Here is a 24,165-nt window from a genome sequence, read left to right on the forward strand (position 1 = left end):
AGCCCCGTGCCCGCGCCGCCCCCGCATCACCCCCTCGTGCCTCCCGGCGCCGCCACTCACCCACTCCGCGGCCGGCGACGGCGGCAGGGCCCGGCCAAGCCCTTGCCCGCTCCTTGCCCGGGGGGATCCGCCGGCGCGATGCGGACGGAGCGGCGAAGCACCGCCCGGCAGCCGCACCTCGCTGCCGGCGCCGGGTCCCTCCCCAGCTGTCACCGGCGGCCCGCCCTCGGGGGCGGCGGCGGCCGGGCCTCCCGCGGCCCCGCCCCGCGCCCGCCGCCGCCCCGCTGCTCCGCAGCGCGGCCGCGGGGGCTCCGCCGGGCCCCACAGAGCCGCCCCCGCCGGGCCGTCAGGAGCTGGTCCCCTCGCTCCGTCCCCGCTTCAGCAGGTGCGGCCACGTCCGGCACAGAGGGCCCAGGAGGATGGATCCGTTTAATTTTTTATGTCACGCAAGAATTAGACACGGAGTTGTCAGATCAGCTCAGCTGCCGGACGCGTGTAAATCCTGATGCCGTTTAAAACCTCGTTCTTTTGTCAGAATGCAGGAGAATATCAGCTTGAAGTTCCCGGGCCCAGGCTTTACTGACTCCTCTGTGCTGATGTAGACCGGCTGTGAACGCACCTTTAGTAAAACGCTGTTCGTGGTTATATTTCTGTTGATCCAGATTCAGCGATGACCCAGTGAATGCAGCAGAAATGTGTTTCTGTGAGCCAAGTATCAAGACATCAGGGAGTGGGAATGGTCATGATAACTGGCTCAGTGTTATGTTGGCTCACTTCTACAGTGTTTGTGTAAATTGGCCTCGAAACAAGGAGAAAATAAACAAGTTTACCACTCCATTTCTTCTGCTGGTGGTGGTGCTGCAGCGCTAAGTTTGTACTTAGTTTCAAAGGACAATATGGGAAAATAGATTTGAAACAGGAAGCAGAATATACAAGGGACATCAAGAAATAAACAAGAAAGCATCAGCCTCAGAACATGTTCAAAGAAGTAGGCTGATGGACCTCAGCAGAGAGACAGCTCAGGTCAGCATCACAGGCACAGAAATTTGGAAAGTATTGCAGATAAAGGTAACTCTATTGATGGCCACACTGAATGACTAAAATACAAACTGGAATGCACATTTTAACAGTCAAGGTGATTAAACAGAAACACCTCTTGAGAAAGGGAATATGCATTGCTGGGCAGTGTGTGAAGCAAGACTTAAATCTCTTTCCAAAGGGAGGCATTTCAAACAGGACCTAAAGGAATTCTTGTGTCCAGCATAACTCCAAAAGTTCCTTCTCTGTAGAGAAAATGCTGCTTTTGATTTTAAAATCAATACAAATGGAATGTCCCAGTAGGTGTTAATTACTTCATATAGTTAATTTGTTACATTTTCTAAGAAAAATTCAGGTATAAATGTTTGATACTAAGGCTTTTAAAAAATGCCAACACATTTATTGATGGCTGTGTTCCAAGTCTGGATTAATGAAAAACCAAAATAAGCAGCTTGTTATGCTTTAGCTGCTGTCTAACTGTTCTTCATAAGAGTAGGAATCTGGGGCCTTAGTTCTGGCCCTAGTCAGGGAGAGAAATTTTAGCTCAAATAATATATGCATGACATTATATTAGTTATGTCTTGTGCTAGGGTGCAGTGTTGTGTTCTGAAAAAAGGCAGGCTTTGCTTGTAACGGGTTGGTGCATAGGGTTGTTACATGCAAAATATTTCTTATTAAACAATTTTCACTTGAAGGTAATTGAAAATAAAGAAGAAAGCATCATTTATATCTTAGCTTGTACTTCGTTTCTCAGTATTTTTTATTAATATAAGTATTTGAGCTTTTTTTCTTAATTAACATAAATTTGATTTAATTTAAAAGTAAGGTGATTATCTTGTCTGCACAGAGTCAAAATTATGACTCTATAACCTGCTTTTCCATTCAGCTGGAGGGCAACCATCACTGCATGAACCCTAAAGCATCTTTTTGAGAGCCTGGAGTTTGATATCCACTAATACCTAGAAACTGAGGATCCACTGCCCTGTCTGCACTGCTCAGGTTTATAATAAAGATGGTCCCATCCCCAGAGAACTAGTGCTTTTAGTGGTCATGGAATAGCCAAGAGACTGGCATATTAAGTGAAAGTAAAGATTTATAATCTGGCCTGGTTTTTTATTGCCTGTTTATTTACAGCAATGTTGTATCTTACTGGAAGAAAACTACTGGGTCAAGCCCAAGTTCACACTGGAATTCTGTGGGTCAGCCAAAAATCAATCCTGATACATCCTGGTAACCATGGTGTCCCTGCTGATGTGGGAAGCTTCTGGACAACACAAACAGAGTGTGAAGCGGTGAAATACAGAAGATTTCTGCAAAGGAAGAGAAGTATTTTTCCCAGCTATCAGCTGATTTATTACTACTGATTGTTTGGCCAGTTTTACCAGCTTCTTACCTCTGCTCTTAGTGACCAGTAAAGCAGACTGAAGTATTGAATCTGAAAAGAAATAGGTGAGACATCAGCAAGAAAATAGTTGGCTCTGTTCTGAATTCCTTACAAATCAATACAAATTCTTCATTTAGTTCAGGAGGAATAAAACCTTTCAAATCAACACTTTAAAAATGCCCTAAAAACCTTCTGGTAACTTTACGATTATTCAATTTAGAATTAGAAGCACTTTGACTTTATTGCAGTCATGCTGCAGTAACTATATTAAGTAGAAAGAAAAATAAAATTTCAAGGACAGGCCATAATTGAAAAGTTAATTCATTTTTAATATTGATATTCACATTTTAAAGAGCTTTAAGCCTGCAGACTAGGAGAAGAATATCAGAAGCAGAAGACACCTTGCTCTAAATTTGCCTTTTAATCCTAATAAAAGTCTCTTGTAAACAGAGGTGGTCCTCCTGTTCAGTTAAAACTCTAAGTGTGAGAAGTTTTTAATGCTTCAGCTCTTTGTGTAATGCCTAAAGTTTTAACGCTCTTTTATTAAAAAAAAAATCCAAGAGCACATTTGAAACTGATGTACACAGAGGGGACCAGACTATTTGCTGCTGTAAATGTAAAAGCAATGCATTGATTATGTTTTTACTGTTGTTTTTATTTAAATAGTATCAATATTATTATTTAGAAATCAGAAATACTCAAAGAACAAGAGTTTTTTTAAACAGTACGTTTTTCTCCCATTGAAATGCAGCCATCTGCAGGCAGTTATATAATAGTGCATAGCAACAGTACAACAATTATATACAATATATGGCTATATTTAAACCTTCTTACAGCACTGATTATTATAAATGTTAATACTGCACAGGACGAGGAGGAGAAAATTTCTTTCAGGGGGAACCTTTACTTGACTGATTATCATTATGCACTTTAAAGGATTTGGGTGTGATCTTTCATGGGAATGATTTTTCTAGAAAAGCTAAATTCAAGACATCTCCTTCAGAAAGCCTGGGAGATTCGGAGTCATTGAATTGGAATGAGGTTTATTCTTCTAAGTTACTGTGGCATTGTGAAACTTGCAGTGGATTTTCATTTAAAACAGTCATGCTTTAACATTCATTTAAATTTTTTTTTAAAACCCTATTTTGAGATTCAAGCTTGCTGGAAAGAGCTGGCCTGATTTTCTCTAGTTGAGATGTGTTTTGCTCAGAGCTGGCTGCTAAGTGGGATGGGATGCCTGTGCTCCCTCTCTGCATTCTGGGTGAATCTCTGGCAAGGCTACCTTGGCCCTGGAGCAGAGGTGCCTTTTACACACCCCAAGAGAATCTGTCTTGCTGTTCAGTTGTGTACAAAATTGATAGTGGCACCAACATAACACCAAAAATAAGATCACCTACTATGCTGCTGAATTTCAAAACATAGGATATGTGTCTGCTGTACCAAAAGGGAAGTGCTGGTGTGTGTGGCTCGCAAGGTGGGACTGTAAGGTTTGGCCAAGGTCAGAACCTGCCCACAGCTGCCAAGTGCATCGTATAAATTCTTCCTACAACACGTAGTCAGAATCTAATCTTCTTTTACAAATGGCCAAAACACTGATATGACAAGTTGCAGTGTATCTTCTTCGATCTTGGAGATGTTTTCCAACAGGAGATCAACCCTGTTGATGGGTTCTGCCTTAGGTGGGTGATGGTATAATATCCAGAAATAGCTTGTGTTACAAACCCATGCTTTTAAGAGGGAATCATTATCATGCACGGGTATAAATAGCAGTCTAAGGAAGTAAACTGCAACTAGGAGTTGAAATATGTTATTTAACAATCATAAGTTGTGTTTCTGCATTGTACTGGATAGGTTGTACAATATTATTTTGTTTTGTGTGTCAGCATGTGTCTGAGCAGATATCTATGCACTTTTAATGTTTTTCTGCACCTGTTTTAGAAAAGTCACTTATTCCCTAATAAAGGGGGAAGAGTCTTCTGGGAATATACACCCTGAAATTAGGATTTAATATAGGTTTTATGTACAGCTGACTTGGTTAAAAGCTGCTCTTCTGTGCAGTCACATATCAAATTAAAAATGACAATATAAATAGATGAAGTTAATGACTGTGCTGTGGAATATGGGAATAAAGCATTTGACTTGTACTAAAACAAATGGGAAAAATGAAGATTCACAATATATTAACCCATGTGTGGTCAAAGATGCTTCTATAGAAGCAAGCACTAGTGCTTTGGATGGCAATTGATATCTCATGCTACTCTACCTGGAGAGCCCTCTTTAATGCATATGCTGAGATGATTAGCTGTAATAAGGAGAGGCTAGGGATTAAAAGTGTAAAAATAACAGCCATTAAACTTCTTAGAAGGAATTCTCTGAGGATGAGTGCCTGTGGCTCACTCATGCTTGCTTTACTACATGATGTACTGAGCTAGTCAGAGCTTTGTTGGAAAAAGGCTTCTAAACATGGCTGTTAAAATCATGAAATTTTAGTGGACCATTTCTTCTCTTCATGATTAGTTATTAATGACCACCTTGACTTTCTGAATACAAGGTCTTACTGTATATATCAATACTGTTATATAAGTTCATCAATTCTTGGGTTGTAGCATCCCTCTTATAGAAACTTAACATGAAAAGTAAAAAAGAAATTAAAATACCCTTTACTGATCTTATAATTAATATCAGAATTTAATCATATTGAATATTTTAGTACTGCTACAGCCGTTTATATGCTTAGAGTGTAGATGTACTTTTCTTGCATCTGTGGATTCAAAACCGCAGGTTCAGGACATAATACAAGGTTATGCATAATTTCAAAGGATAGCAGCCTGTTGGAAATGCCCTTTAAGATCTACCACAGCTTCTGTTATGTACACTCATGTAAATCTTCAGTTAGTATGCAAAATCAAGAAATACTTTACTGCTGTCATGCAAGGTCTTGTTTGAGGGGAATATTGAGGAATTCCCCTGGATATTAGAGATATTAGAGAATGAAAAAAGGTTGCTCTCATAAAGCTGACCTTTGAGAAGAAATAAAGGGTGATAGGCAAGTGAACAGATAGTCTGATAAATTCCTTCTCTTTTCCCTATTAAAGAGATAGGAGATGTGTAAGATCTGCTGTTTTTCACTTGGAATCAGCTCTCATCAAAGACAGAGTAGGACTTTGAATACTAAATGTATTTGGAGGTAGAAACTGGATAAGACCAGTTGCTAATCAAAGGTACTGGAATCAGGGAACATACCTTGTGGAAGATGAAATGAGCCCTTTCATTACTCGTCCCAGAGATGCATTACCATAGTCAGTGAAGATACCAAAACTCCTGTACAAACATATTTTTGTAAATGCTCAGAAGCAAAATAAATGAACTTGTTCCTTGCTGCCTGACTTCTGGTGGTGCAGCACTTGGATGCTTTTGTATGTAATAAATGTATGTATGCAATAAAAGTCTATTTAACCTCTGTTAAGTATATGTGATGTCTGTTTAGTTATTTATCTCTGTTAACTTAATGGGCAACAGAGGAAAATGAAAACATTTCTCAAGTTTAAAAATTAATTGCATTAGGTATAATTAATATTATAGTAAGAAAAAGAAATTGTATTAATTGCCCATATAGTTTTGGTCTCCTTAGACCACCTTAAAGGCAATTTCACCTAAATTCAAAAAAAATAAGCTGCAATAAGCAGAAAGTTTAGATAGGATTAATGACATTAGCTCTGTCTTTACAATGCTTATCCTTAGGAAAGGTACTAAATTGATTATTGCCTTAAAGTAGACTGCTCAGAGTTCAGCAACAACTTGAGTAATTAAGGGTGTGTAAACATAGACTTCTGTCCAAATAACATGGACTGCACTTATATTTTCTTATGGCCTCCTTTTTTCTTTAGAAAAATAACTGGGGCTGGAATAAAGCAGTTCAGTTGGAAGGGACCTACACCAACCCTCTAGGCCACCAGCAATATATGTTGGTGGAGATTGCCAGTACCATTCAGTGATGGAGAGTGGAGTCACATGGGAAATAAAGACTAACGAAAAACAGGACTGCATGTCAAACAAAATTTAATTAAACTGTGTAATTGCAGTCTCAGATAAGCGATAACACTATGAAAGTGTTTTGAGAACTCCCCTAAGATGGTGTTGTACATCCAGCAGTTTGAGAAAGGCTCTCAGTTGTTGTCTAGCCACGGTAATGTCATAGTGGGTTCAAACAGCTCAAGTGGAAAGATGATAGCAGAAGGTATCAGTAAACTAGGCTGTGAGAGGATACAAAGGATGTATAACAGAGGAAGGGGTAGTCAGCAACAGAGGTGACCAAAGTGCTGAGATCTGGCTGTGTATGAGCTGGTTGTTCACACCCAGGGGGCTCATGGCTGTGCTGCTGCTTTCAGAGGCACCTTGGTCAGTCTCCATGCTGGCTCTCGAAGGCTGGCTCTAGACACAGTACTATGTAACATGGACTTTATCCTCTGAGGGTTTTCCATTGGTGATGATTCATGATTTACTTCAAAAAGAGAGGGCTGCCAAGATGACAAATTTAGGCTGCAGATCCTGCGTGCAAATTAATTCTCTCTCTGTGCAGTCTTTCCAATTTCCCAGAGCTCATCTAAAGAGGCTGCAGGGCAAAAAGGAACGAAGAGAACACTATTCATACCCCAGAACTCAGTGTATGAAATGTCTTTAATCTGGTAAACAAGGTAAAGCTTGTAAAGCACCCTAAAGATACTCAGAATTTCTGCATTATTTCCCTAGCTTACTTTTTTTATTTATTTAAGATGACATTACAGCTGCATTTGGAATATAGCCTGCCTATCTCCTCCAGAAGCCTTTCTTGCTCACATGGAATGAGTCAGGCACAGTGTGTATAAAACACTTTGTGGTGCCAGACATGAGGCAGTGTCAGGCAAAGAATTTCTCTGCTTCAAAAAAGAAATGTTCTCTTGCCTAAAGTGAAAATGAAATGGAACCTCCAAAGGCATTTTCTGTTCCTCATGTACCTATCAAAGGGTATAACAGTACTGAATTATTTAGGTAATTTTCCCAATTAGACTGTGTTCTTTTATGAGTCAGTTCAAGTGGCTTGAGCCCTAACCATAAAAAGTCTTAACATATTCTAAAGACTTTGAGAATTTCCCAAAAGAAAGCTTTGAGGTGAGTTAAAAATTTATAGCAAAAAAAAATTTTGTTAAACCTCAAATTGCATTTTTATAAAATAATCTTTTTAATCTTGATGGATGTGCTGGTTTTTCTAGGGTATAAAGAGATAACTTTTTTGCAGTGGCATGTGTGGGGCTGTGTTTGGGATTGTGCTGAACACAGGGTTGATAACATGGAGATGTTTGTGTTATTGCTGAGCAGAACTTACACAGAGCCAAACCTTTTGCTGCTTTTCCCCACTCCACTCTGGCAGAGAAGTTGGAGGTGAATGGGAGATTGGGAGGAGACACAGCCAGGACAGGTGATTCCAAACATGGTTTGGAATACCCAAAAGGGGATATTCCAAACCATGTGACATCATGCTCAGTATATAAAGTGAGGTGGGGAAGAAGGAGGTAAGAGGGGATATTTGGAATGATGGTATTTGCCTTTGTTTGTCTTCCCAAATCACCATTGCACGTGATGAATCCTGCTGTACTGGAGATGGCTGAGCACCTGCCTGCCCATGGGAAGCAGTGAATTAATTCTTTGTTTTCCTTTGCTTGTGTGCACAGTTTTTGTTTTCCCTGTTACACTGTCTTTATCTCAACTCCTGAGTTTTCCAGCTTTTACCTTTCCAATTCACTTCCTGATCCTGCTGATGGGGGGAGTGAGCAAGCAGCTGCCTGGGGGCTGGTTGCTGGCTGGGGTGATACCTCAACACATAGCTTAAAAAAAAAAACAACAACCCTCCCTTCTTCTTCTCACTCCACTAAAATGCCAGGTTAGACAACAAAAGGGAGTCTAACTCAAGAATTAAATTGGTCATTTTTTTTAAAATCCTCTGCCCCAAGAGCTTCTTGAAGATTTGTTTTTTATTCCCCCTCTGCTATTGAAAGTTTTATCATTGGACCAGATGACACTTTGATCATGTGTAAAGAGCAGATCTCTACTCATGAAACTTAATTAAAACTATAATTCACATGTCAGTAAAACCACAAAAAATAAAAGGCAGATGTATTAACAGCTTTCAAATTGTTAACTGAATATTATCAAACATTCTGATAGCAAAGCATTATACTGATTGGATATCTAAATTTGTCTCTAACTAAAATAAGTCTCTCATCAGTAGTCTTAGCTGTGTCCAGCAGAAAAACCTTTTTAGATTTTCTCACCAATCTTAGTGAGATTAACAGAGTTAGGAAGTAATAAGTGAATATTCTAAATATTCTAAATAATTCTAAAAATTCTAAATATTCTAACCTTTAACAAGTGATATATTGCAACATGAAACTGGAATTCAGTACTTGTCGATGTTCTGAAGCTCCTCAAACCTTCTTTAAAAGAAGAGTTGTTCACAAATTGTGGTAATCTGAAGCATAAAGAAATGATAAAAATCTCAGAGTTGGATCAAATGTTGATACATTATCTGAACCCTTGTTCTCAAGCATTATTCCTAATACCTGGATACCCCTTACTGCAATTTGTATTGCCTCTTCTTAAATAACTCCTCTGATGGTGGTTGCACAGATGGCCTGCTACAGTGTTCTTGTAAAATTTTAATATCTAATCTAAATCTCATATGATGCAAGTTATTACTTCCTCTTCTAGCCCCTTTGAATACTAAAACCATTCTCTTTGCAAAACATTTTGCATATTTTGAAGTATCTTCTTTGCCAAGGCTAATGGCCTTAGCCTTAAATGAGACTAATTTTCTCACCTTTTCCTTAATCCTATCTGGGTTTTTGACTCACCGTTCTCCACTAGGCTTTATCCAAGTGATTTGCCTCTTTCCAAACTATGGACCTGGATTTTGAAGTGTGGAAGCTGTGGCCTTACAATCCTGAGTAGTGAAGGGATTACCTCCTGTATACCTTGCGTGCCACAATGGCACTTGCTTTTATCTGAAATAGAATGACATTCCCGATTTATCATTTTTTAATCTACTGTAATCCCCCGTGTACTAGTACACAGCCAGTTATTCTTCATCCTTCTTTGGCTTCTTGATCCATCCTGTTACTGACCTATCCCAGATCATAGATTAGCTCTATAAAATGTAACATATTGTGCTAAATTCTTGGGTGGTTTGGGTTTTTTTTTCCCAATCTATTTGAATCATTGTAATGATAAAATAAATGAAGAACTGTAGCATATTGTCTTTGAATATCAGGAGTCATTTTATTTAATCTTTTAAAGGATCAATTACAATAAAGTGGATCCTGAATTAGTATAGGGAAAGAAGTTGTAGCGAAATGGGTTTGAATGTCCTCCAGTACTATTTTTTTAATCATAGAGTGACTTTTTCAATAGTTTCCTTTGCTGTTAACAAAGTCAGCAGGAGACTGACTGAAGACAATTGTCAGCAGTGAGATGTGGGAAATGTCACAATTTGTTTTAGGCTGTGTTGATAAATTCTAATTCCATTCAGAAAACTAGGGTATCTCCTTCAGTGAAATGTATCTATGAATTCTGAATTCAATACAGAATATAATGGTATCTTCTGATTATTATGTTGGGGAAAACAGGGAAATGCAAACAGGGAACTGCAGATTTTCTCAAATGTTGAAAATTTGCTGGTATTCCTTTATATGAAAGCCAGAAATACATGATTTATTTCTTCATCAGGAACAGTATTTCTAGGAAGTGTATCTCAAAAGTGTATCTGTGACTGATGAAAGTACATTATAAATGCATTTATCAGTGGAGAGGAACAAATGATCCATACTAAAATCCAGATACTGTTCTGCATAGCTGTTTGGTTTGGGGGGTTTTGGTGGCTTTTTTGTGGGGGGAGGAGGAGATAGGAAAAAATACTACTGTAGCCTTTAATGTCAGATTCTGTGTTCTTACTGTGAGCAATCTAAATGGGGACAGATGTAAGTACAAGTAACTAAGCTTAACTAAGAACATGAGGCTAGTTTATAGATGGGTTTTTGCTAGTGTTTAATATATTACAAATTTTGTGATGTTTCATAATACCTGTAGTATTTGTGTGTCCACAAGCTTGGATGGCCTTTTCTTCAAATATATCATTTTGCCTAAAAGCAATAGTAACTTTTGCTAGATCTTTGTCTTATTAACAATTTGTAAAGTCCTTCAGAAGGGCAGTTAGGTAGCTCTTGCAGATAAAGAAACAGAGCTATAGAAAAGGGCAAATATGCGGCCTGAGTCAAAGCAGCAATTCAGTCCTGATTCCAGGCACCTTGTGGGAAGGACTTGTGCTGGAGAGGTTCATGGAGAACTGTTTCCTGCAGGAAGAACCCCACACTGGAGCAGGGAAACACTGTGAGGAGTTCTGAGGAGGAAGGACAGGCAGAGACACGTGTGATAAACTGACTGCAGTCCCCCTGTGCTACTGGGGGGAGGAGGTGGTGTGTGAGTAAAGTTGTACCCAAGAAGAGGGTTTTTTTCATTATCCTACTGTCATTAGATTGGTAATAATTTAAAATAGTTTCCCCCCCAAGTTGAGTCTTTTTTGCCCACGAGAGTAACTGATGAGTGATACTGGTGAGTGATCTCTCCCTGGTTTTATCTCCAGCCATGAACCTTTCATGTTCCCTGCCCAGCTGAGTGCAGTGATGGAGTGACTGTAGCCAGCACCTGGCATTTAGCCAGGGTCAACTCACCACACTGAGTTTGTTAATCTGCGTTATTCGTTAACTGTTCCAAAATTAAAAAGGAAATTTGCACCAGAAAGTGTGAAAAAATTCAGACCAAAGTTGCATCTGTGTGCTACTCATCTTACTAAGGCCTGCTTGGGTCCAGAAATGATGGAGACATATTTCTGCATGCATGTGTTGGAAGAAGGGCAGGTAAAATCAAGGGTGATGTAATACATGAAGCAGAAATATACTATTTATCATTAATAAATAAGGGGACAAGAGATTTTTGCAAGGAATTAGGATGAATGGGATGAGATATATATGCCAGAATCTACCAAAGAAAAGTAGGAGGCAAATCAGTGCATCTTCATGCAGGTTTTGCTACTGGCACTTCACCAATAGTCACAGTCAACTAAGGGTCTGTGCAGGGTTTCTCTGCTTCAATAATAGGATAGGAATAGAAATACAGGATAGGAATATAGAAGCTGTACACCATTTATAGAAATACATCTGTATTAACTCTAGAAAGAGTATTTCTTTTGTAGTTGAAGATATGAATTTGATCAGTCCAAATATGAACTAAAATTGTGGGACTTCTGTGAGGTTTAAATTCCCACAAGTAAATTAATATTTCACACTTTCTGGTCTCTACAGTTTCATCAAAAGACAAAATTATTTCAATTTTCAGGAACCAAGTGGAATAAATTATTTGTTTCTGTTATTTACCTTTAAATAGCTGCTAAGAACACAGTGCTGATTGCCCAGCACACTGCTGTCTGTTCCCAGACTTTTTGTAAGCACTCGTACCTTGAAAGTTCAGGAAAGTAATTTTCTATCACCTTATTAGAAATCACGATTTTCCCCATCTAATTAGTACACAGCATACGTTTCTACCATCTAAAATAATAGCAAATGATTTAAAGAATGAGGAGTTTTATTGCCACCTGGTGGGAGTCTTGTGTGTAACACGTACTATCTGCAGACAAGATTGGGAAACTGTTCAAATACCTCAAGCTGACCAACACCATCCTGCAAGAATATAGTCTAACCACATCTGGCATCATGACAATAATTAGATGATTGCATTTGCTAAGAAAAACCAGCATTATTAAAGACCCGAAATCTCCCTTTCATCTCAGGTAAAGGCACTGTTAAGTTACTAAGTTCCAGTTCTTTTGATGTTAAACAAAACAACTGGAGTACTGGCATATATAAATAAAATCTGAACAAGATTTCAAATGTGAAATATAGTAGAAGAATATAATTTTCATATTATATATGAAATATAACAGAAAAAATTTAATTTAAATTTTTTGGGAAGATAGACTAATGGACAAAGAACAGAGGTTTAAATATGTATTTTAAATTGACAGAACACTTTCTCTTTATTATTTATGTAACTGACAATGAATAATGTGAAATTTGCAGATAATAATTCTGAACTTCTCCATTTAATAATTCTTGACACAACAGAAGGAAGGAATACCATCCAGATGGACCTAAGCAAGTTTGAGAAATGGGTCCAGGAGAATATAATAAATTCAACAATTCAAGTGCAAGGTGCTGCACTGGGGTCAGGGCAATTCCTTCCATGAGTCAAAACTGGGAGAATTCATTGAAGGAAGTGTGTCAGAAAAGGAGTTGGGGATTCTGGTGGACCAAAACCTGGACAAGCCACAGCAGTGTGCATTTTCAGCCCAGAAGTCCAAGGGCTGCATCAAAAGAGGCACAACCAGCAGGGTGAGGGAGGCGATTTCTCCCCTCTCTACTCTGCCCTTAAGAGACTCTACCTGAAGTGTCATGTCCAGCTCTGAAGCCCCCAAAACAAGAAGGGTGTGGACCAGTTGGAGTAGGTCCAGAGCAAGCCACAAGAAGGCTGGAGCACCTCTAGTGCAGACAGGCTGAGCATTGGGGTTGCTCTGTCTGGAGAAGGCTCAGGGTAGACCTTGTACCACTTTCCAGTATCCAAAGGGAGCTTAAGAAAAAACATGGAGCGAAACCTTTTATACAGGCCAGTAGTGATAGAACAATGGGGAACAGTTTTAAACTGAAAGAGGGCAGGTAGATATTAGGCAGAAATTCTTTACTCAGAGGTTGGTGAGGCGCTAGAAGAGGTTGCCCATCCAGCCTGGCCTTGAACACTTCCAGGGATGGGGCTCTAGGAAACCTGGTCTAGTGGGTGGGATCCCTGCCCATTGCAGGGGCAACGGAACTCGATAATCTGTAATGTCCCTTCTGAGACATTAAAGGCATTCTAGGGTTTTATGAGTGTGCAAAGAGAATTCATTTTACCTGACATGGAATGTTAGGAAATGGTTACCCCAGCAAGTCCTGCTTTCTGACTAAACCCCCAAAGCCACAATATGACAGAATTTGATCTGATATGACTAATAGCATATATTTCCTGTCAGAAATTAAATTTTCAATGTGACAGTTTTGCACATTTTTGAAACCTTAATTAAATCCTGCATAATCTCTAGTACAGAATTCTTTTACATTAAACTTGCCTAAAACTGAGATTTAGCTAGACAGTTTTTTGGTCAGCAATTCAAACATAATATTTTGTGGCTGGAGAACCACATGTTCACATTTGCTGCTATGTAGCAGGTGGAATCCTAAGTGGGACAGAAAGTAATTAATAGGAAAAAAAACCACTTCCAGGGTCTTTTGTGAAGTATTGACTGTTTGTATTTCAAGACATGTGAACTTGTCTGAAAAAGGAATGATCATTTCTATTTATTCAAAGTAAGCCCAAGATTACTTCCTTCTGAAATGCCTGAATATGCTTACAGCTTTAATTCTTAAGAGTCAAGGATGGAATCAGCTAATTCTAAATTCTCTTTAACTACCAAATTGCAATTTAACACTGCCAACCATATTAATATGTAGTATTTCCTACTAAATTACTTTCTATAATTGTATTCTCCACTTTTTTCTCCTGCAATTTTGGAGAAACCAAACAGAAAATATCTTTGCTTTAAAGTTTTTTTTCTGCCCCTGATTCATGCAAATTGTTCTACAGAAGAGAGGAGGGAAATGGTCAGTTCAATGTACTTGGCTGAAGAAAATATATGTAATATATGGATGTCAATTCTTAACTACTGAAGTTAATTCATACCTATAGTGGAGTCAGGGTTTGAAAAATCTTTACATTTTATAGCAGTTCTTACAGAAATTGTTGCATTACTGCCTTCTGATTTATATCTTTCATAAGAAGTCCAGTGCAAGGCTTCAGAAAGTAAAAACAACCTCTTGCACTTGGGAATGCTGAAAACTACCTGAACCTGTTACCAAATGTATCAAACTATTAATGGAGTTTTTGATAAACAAAAATCCGATCAGAATGGCACAGGAATGAAAAATCTTAAAATTCTTTATTTGGTATGGCTGAAGGAATGTTTTGGGGTTCCTAGTTTCCTGTTCGTGATTTGCATACTTAATGCAGTGCAAAACACAAACAGGAAAGTATGAACCCAAAACCATACAGTGATACAGTCAAACAGATGGCATACACACGTGTCTTCTCATCCTGGTAATAGTATGAACACATATGAAGTTCTTCATGCACTGCCTTGGACCCACTGCATTGTCTCATCCAGTCACACTAGAGGTCACTGTGAGCAAAAGATTAAGCTTAAAAAGGCAAGAACGCTGATGGATCAATTTACAGGCCAAAATTTGTGGCATACCTTACAATTTCAAAGGTTGATGCATACCCATCCATGTTAAATACGTTACTTGAGGGGAGCCATGGTATTTATTGTAGCCTCATTTACTGACAAACTACTTACAAACTATTGAAGAAGTTACTCCTATCAAGAAATCCATAGTGCTTGAATATGTCCAGTTAAATTTTAGACCAAATATAATCTCTGGCAATGCCAAACTGATTAATGATAAGAGTTTCCAGACTTTGTTGATACTTCTTGCTGTTTTTTCACGTATAAAATTAAACGTATTACTCCTTCCCCCTAGGAAAACTGCCTTCCTTTCTCTAGACTGTAGCAGAACAGTACAACTTTGATTCAGGTGCTGCCTCTAGAGTTCATGAGCTAAGTCCCATTTGTATTGTGGACTAAAAATTAAATCAGTAGTTGTCTCAGAGTGAAGCTGTGAACAGAAAAATTCTAGAACATTCAAGGAAATGGAAGAGGAGTACATTCCCCTTTACCTGTTCCAGGGAACGCACCCAACCCAGGACTTACCTCCCAATAGCTGCTGTGTCAGACCTTCACAGTCTCACCTGCAGATGGGTGTACCTGTGCCCACTTTTAAAAACTTTTCCTCTTTCACAGTGTATGCCCACAATTGGCGACGATGGCTGAGCAGTAAGTGCAAAACTGAACATCTGGTGCCACATAAGTCACCTATGGCTTCCTTTAGTGTAGGAATTCATTTGAAAAGGAAAATGTTAACCCTTTCCTCATGGCTGAGAGAGCTAATGGGAGAATGAGAGTGATGCTTTTCTATATAAAGCAGTGATGATGAACAATACTTTTCTGCTGCCACCCAGAGTATTTGGCACAAGGTCAGTGGAATAGAGATTAAAAGAGCAGTAGACAGAGAATGATGCTCACATTACCCTACATACTTCAGTGCATGAAAACAGTACTTATGGGGAAGCTACTCCAACCCTGAGATAACAGAGGCAAAATTTAATATGCAGATCTGGGAAGAAGAGTCTTCATCATCATCTTCACAAAATTCTTCAATTTCTATTTTACCTGCTTTTTATGCCCACATCTTGTGTTTTTATTTCTGTTTCCTCCCACCCTCACCTTTTATTAATTCTTTCTACTGTATGTCCATCCAAATGGCACTAACATCTTAAGTGTTCACATCAAAATGTTGATTCTCTGGATTCTGTGTCCCTTGTCTCAGTATGCTTAAAGTGCTCTTTCTGACAGAAAATAACTCCCACTTCAAATTAAACACTACTTAAAGAAAATAAAAAGAAATTTGGTTTTGAGGTCCTTAGTCTAATGAAACAATACTACCCAGATGCTCATGAGGGATGCTGCAGCTTTTATTGCACTAATACTGTGGTGATGTAATGCTTCCATCAATTAAATTATACTGTTAAAATGGGTGTAACAGAGTAAACAACAAAACCTATTATTTTTAAATAACAGCTCTTGTCTTAATTGTTAAGGTGTGACAAGAAAAAAAGAGGTAATTTTTGAGACAAGTTCTAGGACAGTTTACTTAGCATCACTCAGACACGTTTTCATTTCCATAATATATTTCCTTTCATAACTACTGAAGATGTACATGGCATTTTTCTGTGAATTTTTCAGCTCTTCTTCCTTTTACAAGAGCACTGCTGACAAGGTTTTTGCTAGGATTAACGTATTCCAGAGTAACCATTCAGAATAACTACGCCAAATCTGTTTCTGAGTATACCACGGATTAAAGAAATTCATTTGCAGAGGTGTGAAAAATATATGGAGCTGAAGGCTATTCATTGGAATGAATCACACTTCATGCAGATCTGTTTTCTTAGATGGTCACTGCTTTCTCTCTTCCTTTTAGGAAATGTGAGTTGTTTTTCCTCTGATTTTTCCTAATGAGAAACTACTTGTATGCCAGCAATGCTATAAGAATGATCTCATTTCAGTAATATAGGTAAATCAGTTCAAGTTGAGGAATTTAATAATAAAATGTATTTAAATGTTGCTTAGCATAATCTTTTGCTTTTCTAGAAGACAGACTTTTCTTAAACATTTCAATACTAAACACATGCCTAGATACAGAAATACAAACTTCACAACAGAATGTGAAAATATCAGTTTATATTATGTGCAGTTTAACAGAGGCAACATACAAGTTGCTCAGATTATTAGATATCCCAAGTATATTTCTAGAACTCATGGATGATTACATGGAAAAGCTGTTAATTTCAGCCTGTATCTAAGTACTACACCTCAAGTGTTCAGCCAGCCATTTCTGTTACATTTCATCATCTCAAGTAAAAAATGTTTACAGAAACCAGTTAACACCACTCTGTAAACCTTCAATATACTTGAAAAGGATTATTGATTCTCTAATACAGAAAATATAGGTTTTTTTTATTTTGTTCTTGTTGCAGCAAGGTATTTCTAATCTGGGCTGACTTCGTGCAGTTAAACAAGTGTCTAGTTCTGGACTCTGTCATGGAGTGCATGGAGGCACTGGAGTCAGTCCAGCAAAGGCCACTAAGGTGATGAATGGGCTGGAGCATCTTCCATTTCCTAGGAAATGCCAGTAGAGCTGGGCCTGTTGTCAGCGACTGAAATGTTATGGTTAATGGCTTAAACATTGTTATGAAGGAGTGCTACCCATTATAGAAACACTGTATAAAGAAGCTGTGACCACCTAAGGCCACCCCACCATGAATATGCCTCCTGAGTGCAACCTTGGACTGTGGGTTAAACTGCCTAAGGGAATTTAAGATAAGGTGACAATATTGCTCAATCATTTCAGGTCTAGAGAAAAGCAAACGAAGCTGAGGGAGAAGAATGCATCCACAAGACAGCCAAACCCAGCGGCTGTCCTGAAAATCCTCCCTGGCTGGGTTTGGGTTGAGGAGGCCATAGCCCACAGGCACATCTGCTGAGGCCAGGTTTGTACATCCCCCAACCAAACTGGAAGGAGAAGAGTGTTAGGTGCACCTAACCTCTGGTCAGAGACACTGAGCACCCATCCTCCCTCACACAAACTGGCTCAGCTGTAAAATCCCCCAGCCCAGGAAGGCCACATCCATGGGACATCCACATGAGGGGCAGCTGAGGGGGTGTCATAATCCATCAAAGACCACCCCCAAAGTGCTCCCCAGTCTGTTTCCTGAGGCCTTGCAGCAGAGCACTGCATGTGATGCAAAGAGATGCAACAGATCCAGAGTCTGTTGTGAGACTGTGTCAAAATTGTCCCCCTGCCCCCCACCTGGGCATTCCCACCTGGAACAAATGTATATCAATCCATTGAACCCTATGTTTTTGCAGGACCCTCACCACCAAGAAAACCAGATGGAAACGATCAACAGGACACCACTGGGATCCACAGAGTATGACATGGATCACACACAGAGGGGTGATATTTTTTACTTAGTCTGTCTCTGTCATTATCTTTCGCTCCCCCATCTCTTTTTTCTATTTCTTTCTCTTTTCTTCTCTCATTTACTGTTAAATAAAATCCATACTGCTGGCTTGGGCATATGGTCACATTTGCACCTTCATTCGGGCAGAGGCATCTCATTCTAAAAATTTTAAGAACCTGATCATAATACCTCTTCAGCCTGGAGAAAGCTCAGAGGGATCTATCAATGTACATAAAGACCTGAAAGGAGAATGCAAACAGGACGGAGCCAGGATCTTTCCAGTGGTGTCCAGTTAGTTACAAGACCAGAGGCAGTAGACACAAACTAGAACACAAGAGGTTCCCTCTGAACTTCAGGAAGTGTGTTTTTTTTCACTGGGAGGGTGACTGAGCAAGGTGATGGAGTCTCCATCCTTAAAGATACTCTTAAAGCCACCTGGACAAAGTCCTGGGCAACCAGCCCTAGGTGGCCCTGCATGAGCAGGAGGGAAGAGCAGCTGACCTCAGGATGTTCCTTCCAATCTCAACAATTCTACTGATGCCATGAGTCATAACCAAAATTTAAATAGGTGTTATGCCCTGTTATTACAGTACTTCCATGCTTCTTCTCTGTAGCTGTAACAATTTGCAACTATGATAATGCAAGATGGGAACTCATCATTTGTGATAAAGTAATGCCAGTGAAATCAGTGGAATTGATAAGAAGTTGTCATCATGTCTGAGCTTGGTTTGCTGTCACTAATGTTTATCAGTATTTATATAACACGTGAGTATATAAGGTGTGTGTGAGAATTCATTTACTGCAAAGGTTTAGTTGGCCTTAACTAAGGGCCTGATCAAATTCAGCAATGGCACTAATGTGCATCTTCAGTATAGGATCAGACATAAGCAACCGAAGAATATTTTACATCAATCCTTGCTGTTATGAGGGTTAGTGGCCAGTGTGACAATTTTACCCTTGAACTGAGCTCCTCAGGAGTGGCTTCTACCATGTGTGACTCTGCCTATGCTGGAAAGCAGCAGGGGAGGCTTTATTTTACACTTCATTTTTAGTTACTTTTCCAGCTACCACCCTCATTTCCACCTGTTCCCTAAGCATGTTACATCCGTTAAGCACACCCACTAAATATCAAAGCAATTGTATAAAAGAGTATCTCAAAGGAAATGTGAAGAGCAGGGGGAGCAGATTGCAGAACTTTGTCATATCAGAGTTAAGTCATACTGTCAGTCTAAGGAAACAACAGGTAACACATTGTGTGTTCCCGATGAAATCACATTACACTCAGACTACAAGTGATCTTCTTAAATGTGGGGTTTTTTTAAAATTTAAGTTTATTTGGAAGTAAACAGAAGCCTAGACATGTTTGCTTAAACTTACTTTGTGTAAAAAAAAATAAATAAAAAAAAAGTTAGGCTTTCCAAGGCAAGGAAATAATGATACCAGGACGTTTTTTTGTGTGGGAATTAAAAAAACTCAGCAGGTAGTGACCAAGAATATTTAACTGACATTTACAAAAATGAAGGTTCCCCATGATCTCTTGTGAACTTGGGACTTGTGAAAATCAACATGGTAATTTATATGAATGACTGAAGTTTAAATTTAATCTCCTACTTTGAATATGTAGCTTGTTTAATTGGGGTTTTAAGGAGAAGCTATTCAAAGTACCATGTAGGAGCCTTGACTTACTTGAAGAGCTCGAAAATAATAATTATTTCTAAAAAATGTTCACAATCAAAACAACAGCAACATTTACATGTAAGTTTACAGTTCGCTTCCCGCCCAGAAGCCTTCAAAATACGTGGCAGAAATGCTGGTAAATGCAATAGTAGTAACTCGAGGGCATTTAGATAAAATCGGTTACCGGGTAACCGCCCTTTTTCCCCATTCCCTTCGCTCCGGTACCGAGAAACCCCGCGCTAGGGGGAAGGGCCGAGGCAGTACCGGGGCTGCCTCACACCGACCCTGCCGCCCTACACGGCTGGAGCGGGGCTGGACCCGCACCCCGGCCCCACCGGCCTCCGCCCGCCTCACCCGGCACCGCCATTTTGCAGCCGCCGAAGCCCGCCCGCGTCCCGACACCGCTCCGACCCCACGGGTGAGCAGCAATCCCCCGCCGCTGCCACTGCGCACAGGACACTACCCCCGGTACTACTGCCCTGCCCGCCCCTTTCCCCGTCGGCCCTGCGCGACGGCCACAGCCACCGCCTCCGCCTCCTGCCGCCAGCCCCGCCCGGCCCCGGCGGGGCCTCGCCGGAGCCCGCCCCGAGAGCGGAGATCGGTGAGTGGCAGCGGAGAGGGAAGGGGGCCGCGGCCGATGGGCGGGGCAGCACCGCCCCCCATGGCTGCGGGCTGCCGGCGGAGCCCCAGTCGGCGTCCGGCCGCCCGCGGAGCAGCGGGGACGTTCGTCATCGTGGGTGTGCGGTGCTGACTTCGCCCGGCCGGGCTCGGTGAGCGTCTGGGGCGGGACTCCGCGCAGGACGGCCCGAGCTGCCGGCCCCCTCGCGTCCCCCGCTGGGGCTCCCTGGCCTTCCGGAGAGGCAGGGCCGCCCGGGCACTCTCGGACCTCGCGGGGAGCGAGGCCGAGCCAGCTCCGGTGCTCCCGACTGGGAGCGGCTGGCGGCGGTGGGTGCGGAGTCACCGCCGTGGGTGCGGAGGCACCGCCCGCTGGCTTGTGAACAGCCCGGAGGAAAAGTTGGTGGTGCCCTTTGTAGGAGAAGCGCAGAGTGGCTTTTGGGACGGGAATGTTTTTGCGAGCTGGCTGACAGCGAGGTGAGCTCCTGCTCGCGGCTGTGCTGGAGAGGCACCGGTGCTGCCCGTTCTGGAAAGAGCCGGACCCGTCCGTGCCGCGCATCCCCCGCGGGGCGTCTCGGGTGCGGCCTGGCCGCGCTCAGCGTGCCTCTTACAAAGCGCTAAGGTCAAGTTAAAAGTGGAGGCACAGTAACTTTTGTGATTGTATAATGGTTAAAAATACTCATGCTGGTTTACCGGGAAGGTATTTTAATCTCTGTGTTTTCCGAGGACTGTTTGAAGGTTGAACTGAACTGTGTTGGTTTATTTATAACTTGATGTAGAAATATAATACAGAGACGTATTTACGTGTATCAGTAAAATGTTTAATGGTTTAGGGAAGCTTAATCTTGGCAGCCAAGTTGTCAAATTACAAGTAATATGTTTGGCAATGGCGACGTTGCTTGAACTCTTAGCACCCTGTCGTGATTTTAACATCCTTTGAGTGGAAAAAGTTGTTGGTTAAGTTGTGTCTGTGGTTTTGGCTACACTACTTTCATCTTTACAAAGACATCTTCAGGTCGATATTCTGAACTAATTCTGTATTTATACAGAATTTAAAAATATTGTTTATTGCCAGAAATATTCTACAATGCTTTTTGCAAATTGCTTAACTTCAGGGAAGTTGTTTTAAGCACCAAGAGTTACTATGTGTTACGCTGTAGTAGTATATGCATACCTTGCTACTTTCGTCTTGTGAAAGCTAAATTTTCAGTAGGCAATTTTATGCAAGTTTACTTATTTAGGGAACTTTCTACTACAGAGAAGAGATTCCCTCTTATTTTTGACAGGGCTTATAGCTAAAAGACCCTGTCATGTAAGGCCTTTCCCTCCCTGCCATCTGTGAATAATTTTTTTATTTTTTAAAACGGGACATAAAGGTATTTAAAGTAAGCTTATTTTGAATCATGGACATTTAAGTTAGTAATGTCTAAAAACAGCATCCTTGGTGGTGTTCCTCCTCTGATTCCCCATGCAGAGTTCTACATCTCCTCCTCTTTTGCCTTCTTATCATTATTGTCTTTCTCTGTCTCCTGTCATCTCCTTAGGTGATGACAATTAACCAGGCCTTTAATATTAAATGAATTTTTCTATTATTATAGACCTGCCCATAAAAAGTTAGGGGCTTGTCTGTATTTCTAGCATGTACAAGCAGAACATTAAATTCAAAGAAGAAATTTATATGCAGCATTTACAGGATTGATTACTAGTTTTAGCATTTGTTTACACTTGAAACCCAGTTATTATTAGTTGGGAAAAAAGCAGTCACTGTTCTGGCACAATGCTGTATATGTGGTCAGACTCGGCTATAGCTGCTCATGCTTGGAATTGCTCAAGAATATATAAATAAATCTTGAAGTTGCTGTCAGCCTTCTTTCTATTTTCTAGGCTTTTTGTTTACCTAATTACATTCAGATTTCAAATTTTTATTCAGTTTTACATTGTAACTCTTCTTTCTGATAATTAATCATTATTTTCTTCTTTGGCAGCTAAAATGAACTCCGATCCTGATCCCGCCTCAAGTCCCTCTCACCCTCAGCAGCATCTTGGAAGGTCTCAGCTAAATGCGGCTCCTGTGGACCATAGTGAGAGCAGTCAGAGACCCAGAACATCTTCTGCAGATTCTGCAACTTCTTCGGTTCCTGGCTACTCCCGTAGCAGGGAGAAAACAGAAAGAAAGGGTAAGTATGAAAGTAATTCTTATGCAAAATGAACTTACATTAAACATTGGGAGATTGTTGTGTGTATATGTATTCTAAACTCTGTTTAAAGATACTGTAAAGTAGGAAAATAAATTTCTTCAATTTCTTTTAACCTGTTGTTGTGGAAGAGTCTTTACTTCAGCTTCCTTTGTGCACATTTTCTAGTTTTCCTATATAATTTTTCAGGTCTGTAGAAAGCAATAGGAAAGAACTTTATTTTAAAAATTGGTAGGGAGCTTTAATTAAATTTAGCACAATAATGTTGCAATATAATTTCTTTATTTGGCTATAACTGTAGCTTTAATATGAGTTCTAATGTGGATGCATAAGATATTATTGTAATGTGGACTGAGGGAATAATAAGCTGGTACATGAAGCCAAAATTTGAGTTAATAGGAAGAGTAAGATAAGAATTCGGATTCACAGTCATGATACACCATGAAAGGCGGAATGATGGGGTTCTTTTCCCCTGCTTGCTGTGAAAGCATTGAGTTTCAAAGATGGTGGAAACACATGGGATGGGAGAAAAGTTCTGTGTGAATTTTAGAACGAAAAATACCTGGCTCCTGTATTCACCTGCTGAGTTCCAGTTTTAATTCCATTTGTAATCTAACACTTGTGCAAGATGGTCTTGTGCACAAGGTCTAGCAAAAGCTCCTGCTCTTTAACTTTCTTTAAGACTGGACTTCAGATTGTGAAGCTGCTTATGTACATGCCCTTATAATCACAAATATGAGTCTCTCTATTGAAGGTAATATGGCTATCCAAGAGTTTCAGATTAGTAAATGTGTGACTGTGTGGCACATACCAGGTGCAACTGAGCTCTGCACGTAGTTGAGGCCAATATTATGGCTGTGTCAGCAAATCAATTGTTTGCATTTAATTCAAAATTGACTGTTGGAACCTTCTGGGTTCCCTGTTCCCAATAAAGGAGAATTTTTTTTGGATACCTGAATTTCTTCATGCCTTAGTGTTCAGTACCAATTTTGTCATCTAGCCCACTTGTAAAAGAATTGGGAGATTATGGAGATTTGACACATCTAACATTACCTACATGATTGCTAATTTAGAGTCAGTGCTAACAGATATCTTTTCTTCATTTTCCAGTTTCTTAGTATGCTTCAACAGGGAAAGAATAGCAACTGTAATAGGAATATGGTGTGAAGTTATCTTGGGCTTAGTTATACTATGAGTTGAAAAAGCAATATATAACTTATATAAGTTGTTGGTGCCCACATTCACACAAGATTCTGGAAATCAACACAAGCTATTAGTGGTGTTTTGCACATAGGTTCTGTCAGCTATTCTTTTCTAGCTACTTTGGAGATTTTCTTGCTCTACACAAATGTTGGACTTTTAAAATCACACTGGTTTTTATCTTAGTTCTCTTTACAGTCCTGTGTATTTGCTAATGATCCGTACTGATGCAGCATCGTATTAGAG

At 40.1% G+C, this 24,165-nt stretch overlaps 1 protein-coding gene and 1 long non-coding RNA gene across 5 annotated transcripts in view; both read left to right on the forward strand.

Annotated features, from left to right (window-relative positions):
* The first annotated feature begins 296 nt into the window (after nucleotides 1-296).
* On the forward strand, nucleotides 297-5,891 carry LOC107202996. The gene is made up of 2 exons (XR_004497151.1): nucleotides 297-1,068; nucleotides 2,173-5,891. It is a non-coding gene; the product is annotated as an uncharacterized LOC107202996 (long non-coding RNA).
* Nucleotides 5,892-20,308: 14,417 nt separating this feature from the next.
* Nucleotides 20,309-24,165, forward strand: part of WFS1 (wolframin ER transmembrane glycoprotein) — a 33,395-nt gene continuing 29,538 nt past the window's right edge. Inside the window, exons 1-2 of one of the 4 annotated variants that reach the window (XM_033513655.1) lie at nucleotides 20,309-20,327; nucleotides 22,510-22,701. In XM_033513655.1, the coding sequence (XP_033369546.1) occupies nucleotides 22,515-22,701 (187 nt within the window). In that variant the 5' untranslated portion in view covers nucleotides 20,309-20,327; nucleotides 22,510-22,514. Of the gene's footprint in view, nucleotides 20,328-20,491; nucleotides 20,511-20,539; nucleotides 20,680-20,715; nucleotides 21,002-22,509; nucleotides 22,702-24,165 lie in introns of those variants that run through there. The other 3 variants (XM_033513656.1, XM_015624984.3, XM_015624985.3) reach the window with 3 other exon arrangements.

Source organism: Parus major, chromosome 4, assembly GCF_001522545.3.
Source record: "Parus major isolate Abel chromosome 4, Parus_major1.1, whole genome shotgun sequence".
NCBI classification, from domain to species: domain Eukaryota; kingdom Metazoa; phylum Chordata; class Aves; order Passeriformes; family Paridae; genus Parus; species Parus major.